We start from the raw sequence: 7,540 nt of genomic DNA, 5'->3' as shown, positions 1-7,540 counted from the left end.
GATCCATTGTGTAACCATTCATTTTCACAGTCCACAGACCTTATAATGAAGAGAGTTTTATCACCGGTACACAGTGGGGAAATAATGTCAATATTTACACAGATGGCAATTACGAGATTCCATCTGTTTTGTTTAAAAGTGGTAGAAATTGTGCTGTATCATAGGACACCACTCTCAGCAAAGGAAGGCTGTTAGATTTAGATACACAGCTACAGCTGGCTCAAGGAACTTCAAAATGTCATTGGTGAGGGGCAGGGAACACAACCAGTGACAGGTGTGTCCCTCCGCAAGTGACTATCCAGCTCTCTTTGTAGTGGGAAGAGCAGAGCGAAATGAGGTTTCAGTGTTGACTTTGGCTGGCAAAAATGATCGTACAGACTGGTGAGCAGTGTCATCACAAAGAACTTGTTGTTCAGCCATAGGTTTCACGCATGACGGAGCACACCCTGTGAGCACAGACCTTTAAGAAGGCTTTGCATCAGATGAAACAAACATGTAGAGACATGTCAGTCTGACCAGGTTGGTATTAGAATATTTTCAAAAGTGTTACAGGAGTCGTACTTTTCCGTAAACAAGGCTTTCAAGGGATATTTTAGCTAAAACCTGCTCGAACAAAATAGTCCTCAGCACATGAAAGGCAAAGCACTACCGTAAATAGAACCCTGCAGCTGATTGAGCCCTAAATCATCCAGTCACAGCGGTAGTTGGGGTGGTTGTTGATGACGAGGCAGGGCTTGGCCAATAGAAAGACGTTACTGGGTGTTGACCTCTGTGAGCCGCATCACCACCTCCTCCTTGTCCGTGGCGGAGGACTACTATATAAACAAATCAGCCCAGGTTTTAAAGGGCAGAGTTGTAAAAACTCCCAGGCTGTGGGGAGTTAGCTTGGTAACCAACGAATCGGAATTTAACGATACCCCACAGAAGCAAAATCGCCTGGAGCATTAAAAAGACGACATCATTTTGTATCTCCTTTAGAAAGCAACATTAGGCGCTGTACAAGCATAACGTTTGCTGGAGCGGACTCTGGCTAGTGCAAGAACCTGCTGTGAATTTACATGTAAGTAAATCTATTAACGCTGCATTAACATTCGTTTTCTCGGAAACGGAAATCATTATGTTGTTAATCTCTTATTGATTCTCAAACTGACAGTCAATGGCGTTGTTGAACATCGAAACGTAACTCGAATATGCAGACTGTAGCCACCTAGCCGATTCAAATGCTACGTAGCTTCCTATTGATAAACACGGTCGCCTGTCAGGATTAAAGCGAGTCTTCTCTCGTCGCTGATAACGCTCACGTTAATGTCAGTTCACGTATATCTCTGGTTTGCTTCACAAGGTGTCACCGCGAGGAAACACTGCTACCAGCTGTGGTCGAGCTAAACATTAACCGTATCTGGCGTTTTTTGGATAGCTAGCTAGCTACATTTCTGTACACACCCGTCATTAAGTTGCTCGGCTAATGCTAGTTAGTCGCCTCTGTCAGCGCCCAACCTCACGAGAAAACAAGTCATTTGTGTGTATATATGGTCACTGTGGTCATGTGATCAAGCGAGTGTCTTTGCTCCGCAGCAGGAATGGCTTGTATGGCCGTGATTAGACTTTGAATGTTTATTATGTAACAGCAATTCTCGTCGAAAACTCGTACGTGCTCCTCCGGCTGTTGGAGCTCAGTCTGCGCACGGGACGACAGTAACGTTACATTAGCCTGTATGGGTTAAAAAAGACATTCTCCCACTTCGACGCACGAGGCAGGAGTTTTGCCTGAACATGTCCTCGTGCCAAAATGAGGCAATTTAAAATCCCTCTGACTATTGACACCTGCTATCAGATCCACCGCCCTCCGCAGAGGTCAACCGTGCTTGCGTATTTCTGTCACACTAGACCGCTGGGGAACACACACTGCTGACACCGTCTCTGAGTCAGTGGCCTCTGTTTATTTATAGCTGATATTGTACAGCTAAAATACAGCTGCTGTCAGGGGTGTGTGTAAAGAATAGAGTACTGGGAGCTAATGCATACAAAATGGCTTTCATCATAATACTGTTGAATTGGATATATAATCTGCAGATGCCTTCCTAATACTTCATGCTTTTCTCCGTTTCAGGATCCTGAACCTAACCTTGTTGCAGGAAGGAGATTCATTTCGGCAACAAGCACTCAGTTTTTTCATCACTGCTGCCTTGGAGGTTTTTGCAACGCTCAAAAAAAGCAACTCTGTGACGGAAAAAGAATTGCCCTCGCCACCGAAGCAGCTATGCAGCTTGAAATTCAAGTAGCACTCAACTTTATTATTTCCTATTTATACAACAAACTCCCTCGACGACGTGTGAATATCTTCGGCGAAGAGCTTGAGAGGCAGCTGAAGAAAAAGTATGAAGGCCACTGGTATCCGGATAAGCCATACAAAGGTTCAGGGTTCAGGTGCATCCATGTAGGGGAGAAAGTGGACCCTGTGGTGGAGCAGGCAGCCAAAGAGAGTGGGCTGGACATCGAAGACGTCCGGAATAATCTCCCTCAGGATCTTAGTGTGTGGATCGACCCATTTGAGGTCTCCTACCAGATTGGGGAGAAGGGGCCGGTCAAGGTGCTATATGTGGATGATAACAACGAGAACGGGTCAGAGCTGGACAAGGAGATCAAGAACAGCTTTAATCCTGAGGCCCAGGTCTTCATGCCAATCAGTGACCCTGTCGGGGCTTCCTCAGAATCCAGCTCCCCCTCCCCTCCTTTCGGGCAGTCTGCTGCCGTGAGCCCCTCCTTCATGCCACGCTCCACCCAGCCCTTAACCTTCACCACTGCCACCTTTGCCGCTACCAAATTCGGCTCCACTAAGATGAAGAGCAGCGGCCGCGGCAACAATACTAACAACAGCAGCAGTAGCAGCAAGGTGGCCCGCACCTCCCCTACCAATAACCTGGGTCTGAATGTCAACACCCTGCTGAAGCAGAAAGCCATCTCCACCTCCATGCACTCACTGTACGGGTTGGGCCTGGGTCAGCAGCAGCAGCAGCAGCAGCAGCAGCAACAGCAGCAGAAGGCCTCAGCTCTGTCCCCTAACGCCAAGGAGTTTGTGTTCCCCAGCCTTCAGGGCCAGGCCAGCCCTGGAGCAGTGTTCCCTGGAGAGGGCTCCCTGGGGCTCGGCCCTCTGCAGTACAACAATGCCTTTGACATGTTTGCGGCCTACGGAAGCCTCAATGACAAGTCCCTTATGGATGGCCTCAACTTCAGTCTGAGCAACATGCAGTATTCTAACCAGCAATTCCAGCCAGTCATGGCTAACTAAACTCATCATCAAGATGTTATTTATGAATGATGGTGGCTCAAAGAGAAGGAAAAACAAAACGCACACTTAGAAACTGGACTTTCAAGGATATAGTGTCTAGTCAGTCAAGCGCATGTGCCCAAGGGTGTTTTTACTGTGCCCCCTTGAGTTTGTTTCTACTAAAAGCTTGTTGTACAAACACACCCAAGCTTGGTTACTTCAATTCAACATGCATCATTGTTTTTCTTTTTCCTTTTTGCCAACCAAGCACAAACTTTTTTACCGTGTTGAGAAAATTCTCCAAAAACTTAAAAACAAAAAAAAAAAATACAAGCTTCAAGTTTTGGCCTCTTACAGTATTTTACAGGTGGTAAGACAAGGCTGGTTTTTATGAATTGGCACTACTAAGTGGGGTTACTTGGTCTTTTTCTAATTGTATAATTTAATTTAGTACAGAGTTTGTAAGATATCAGAGTATATATTGTTTCTATGACATGGTGTTGCATTTATATCTTTTTACTACTACAGTGATCTGTGATGGCTGCAGCAGCTTTTCCTTATTGTTTCTTTTTTTAAAGATAATTGTTAAAGAAATCCATCTTTAAAAAAAAAAATACATCAAATATGCTAAAGATTGTGTACAGAGTATTCCTTAGTGGTGGAATTCAAGTGTAGGAATATTTGCTTTTTCTGAAAGATGAATTGTATTTTCTGTTAAGAGGTTAAAAAGATTTTGCTATACTATGGACAAAATGTAATCGTATGAATATTAATTTTGTACCTACATTGTGCAATACTTGATAAAAAATACGGTATAACAAAGTATTTTGAGTCAGTGTCTTACATGTCAAGAGGGACTGAAATAGTTTATATTGTTAAGTTTGTATTAAATGCTTAAAAATTATATGCTTGTCTTTATTTTTTTTAATTTCATATTTGCACCCTGGTCTTTTTAATAAAATAAACTACAGTTAAACATGATCTGTGGAAAGTGGACTTATTTATTGCTTGCTTAAGCACAACAGTGACTTTGCTTTTTAATATTTAACCAGCAGCAGACTTTACAGTTGGGCAATCCTGTGCATGAGCAGATAGTTTTATTGATCGTCACGTGCTAGGAGTTGCCATGAGGGCAGCTTGACGTTAAGAATGGAGACTTGACTGTGACATCTGTCTGTGGCAACATGAAGCCTACAGCTTATGTACTGTAAACTTTGGATCTGTTCAGGGGACGAAGGCGGAGGTTATGTCTCAGTAACCAGGTGATGTGAAGGATGTGAAGTGGAGAGCTATTTATGATCTGTCACACTTACTGTAGCAGTTAGAACCATCGCTTTTCATTAACGCCTGTCTGCTCATTCTAAGGTGGCTCTGTGTTGGTGTCACTGTTCAGCGTACATGTAACAAGCCTGAAAACACCAATTACAGCAACAGGATGGGAGAGAGTTGGAATCACACTGGTCGGGTGTATTATGGGCTTTGATGCAACTGTGAAGAGGAGTACGGAACAAGCCAAACATCGATCAAGGTTAAGAGTCACAGTTGCGATTGTGTATGAGTCAAAGGCCTGAGGAGGAAAAAAGCTTGTGTGTTTTCATGTTTAAATGATGACCCCTCCCTTCTTTGCCAAAGTCTTATGCACACAGAAGTGTCATAATGACCGAGCAAACTTAGCTCCCTCAACACACCTAAAATCTATTTCAGATGCTCATGAAAGGCTATATGATATGGGTGTTGATTTTCTTAAGTGCCTGACCTGGTGACAAATACTGTAGGGCTCTTTATAGCACTGATATCTGAATACTTTTATGTAATGCTATTACCCGGGTTATAGCGAGCAGCAGTGTTGTTATATTTCTCAGTGGTGGACGATTTACTCAGATCTTTACAGAACTTTAGTAAAAATGCCACTAATAATGATACAAATACTAAACTTCAGTCATTTAAATAAAACTTAACTTACTTAAAACGGAAATACAGAATAATATTGGTAAAATCTACTTAAAGTAGCAAATGTAAATATAAATGTGCTCCTGTAGCTGATATTTTATGCTACTAGATGGCTGATACTGATGCATCAGTGTACAAGAGACAGTTTGCTGTTGTAGCTGCTCCAGATGGAGCTAGTTTTAGCTTTTTATACAGTCAGGTAGATTTGCCCAGTGGTTCTCAGCCGAGTCAGGTCCTCTCCAAAGGAACAGAAGATAAGTCTGAAAGTGCGTGAGCTAAATAAGGGAGGATTATTAAATCTGAGAGAAGTAAGTAAATAAGTAAGAGTACATTCAAATTTGTATTTATTTTTGATCTTTTCTCTAATCTTTTCTCTCTCTTTTTTTGGCAAATTATTTAATGATTTAGGTCTCAAACACTTATTTAAATGAAACCATGTGAGAAATTAAGAGAGAAATCAGCTTTCGGTGGAACTGCTAACGACTCATAGACACCTGAACTGCAGCTAAAACCCTGCTTGTTTTGCAGGTTGAACCGATGGTTTGATCTTTAAAATGCTTTGTATTTTATAATCTTGTCATATATTATATAATCTGGACAATAACTTGTGACTATAGCTGTCAGAGAGATGCAGCCGAGTAAAAAGTACAATAATTCCCACTGAAATTAGTGTAGAAGTATAAGCAGCATAAAATGGAAATACTCCAGTAAAGTACAAATATCTTTATCTTTATTTAAGTACAGTTCTTGAGTAAATGTACTTAGCTGCTTATCACTACTGTATTTCTGTAACATCATGTAGTTGTGGACAGTCATGGATACCCATTAGGCCTTAGTCACGTGAGAGACAACCTGTAGAAACCTAAAACACTTCATATAGCCTGGATATATGTGTACGTCTATTAATTCTCTGTGTGGTGATGAAACCTGAATCTCAGTTTAGATTGGTGTGGCAAATAAATAGTTGAGAATCCCTGGCATTGCAAATTAATTCCTCTGGTACCTGGGGGAGTAGCTTGCGGAGGATTAGATGGAAAAACGATTTTTGCAGGTTGCGATTCCACCCTTGTAAGACAGCCGCATTAAAAACATTCCTGGTTGTTGTTCTGAGTAATGTCAGCCTTTGTGATACCAGTCTGCGCTTTCATAACTGGTTTCTTGTCAGATAACACACCCTTTGTGGTTGATTGTCAAGCACCTAGAACTGGGCAGACCTCATTAGGATGTAGGGAGTGTGGTGTCAGCATGCTTTCATGGTCAGTTAATATTCTAAGGTGCATCCAGTCAGTTGCTATTTCCAGAACTCTTAACTAGCCAAACCAGTCCACTTCCCATTGTGTGTGCTGCTGTAATTAACTGGGTCGCCTGTACCAGAGGAACTATTTTAGTCCTCAGCCTGAATTGTCACTTTTCAAATTGGTATTGAAGTCTTTTAAGCCTCGCAGTCCCAGTGCAAAACAATACTCAACACAAACACACACAGTTCCACATGACCACCTCAGCTCTCTGGGACAAACAGGCCCACAGATGGTCTGGTATCACACCAGCTGGGAGTCTCCCAGGGTGTGGGGTGTTGCCTTGCTGTGACTCCATCTTGTCTGTTCCAGTGTCCTTTCCCCCTGTTTGCTGACACGAGCTTCACATATTACACACAGGTCCTTACAGTATCTGTCACACACCCAGCAGTGTGGTGCACTCATCATACAGGACTTGTGTTTGTTCTGAAGGGTGTTTCTCAGCCAAGGGAAGTCCATGCACCAAACAATGGCTGTGGAAGCAAAGAGAGGCCATAATAACTTGAACTGAATAAATGTGGAACTGTAAAATGTATTCACAGCGGCTGGTTCGCCCAACCAGCATTTACAGCTTGCCAAGAAAGACAGTGATGACTAGAAATTTAGAAACAACTGAACATCTGATTGTGAAATGTAACTACAGCGTTTCAATTTCTAGGGAAAGGTTAGTTAGTTAGTTGGCATTTAGGTCGTGCACTTATTGGCTTTCTTGCCAAGAGTACAATGAGACGATTGATATCACTCTCTGTACACTAAATCTGAAGCTGCGCCCAGCAGCCAGTTAGCTTAGCTTAGCACAAAGACTGGAAACGGGGAACCAGCTCTGTCCAGAGGTGGCAAAATCTGCCACAACCAGCACCTCTGAATCTCACTGATCAACAGGTTATATCTTGTTTCTTTAATCTGTACGAAAGCCAAGCGCTTACTGTATGTGCAACACTATTTCTTGGTTGGGAGCAGTGACTTCCTGGAGTCTCTGCTGGTTGCCTGGCAACTTCTCACGGCCAAGAAATTGGACAGAGCCAGG

At 42.7% G+C, this 7,540-nt stretch overlaps 1 protein-coding gene across 1 annotated transcript; it reads left to right on the top strand.

Annotated features, from left to right (window-relative positions):
- Positions 1-854: 854 nt before the first annotated feature.
- Positions 855-4,249, top strand: LOC121624744 (protein Tob1-like). The gene is made up of 2 exons (XM_041962600.1): positions 855-1,060; positions 2,111-4,249. Exon 2 carries the CDS (start codon positions 2,261-2,263, stop codon positions 3,287-3,289), a length of 1,029 nt encoding a protein of 342 aa, XP_041818534.1. The 5' UTR covers positions 855-1,060; positions 2,111-2,260; the 3' UTR covers positions 3,290-4,249.
- Positions 4,250-7,540: the final 3,291 nt, after the last annotated feature.

The sequence above is a fragment of the Chelmon rostratus genome, chromosome 21 (assembly GCF_017976325.1).
Source record: "Chelmon rostratus isolate fCheRos1 chromosome 21, fCheRos1.pri, whole genome shotgun sequence".
Taxonomy (NCBI): Eukaryota; Metazoa; Chordata; class Actinopteri; order Chaetodontiformes; family Chaetodontidae; genus Chelmon; species Chelmon rostratus.
The sequence above is the reverse complement of the archived record's forward strand: the minus strand, read 5'-3'. Positions and strand labels throughout refer to the sequence as shown.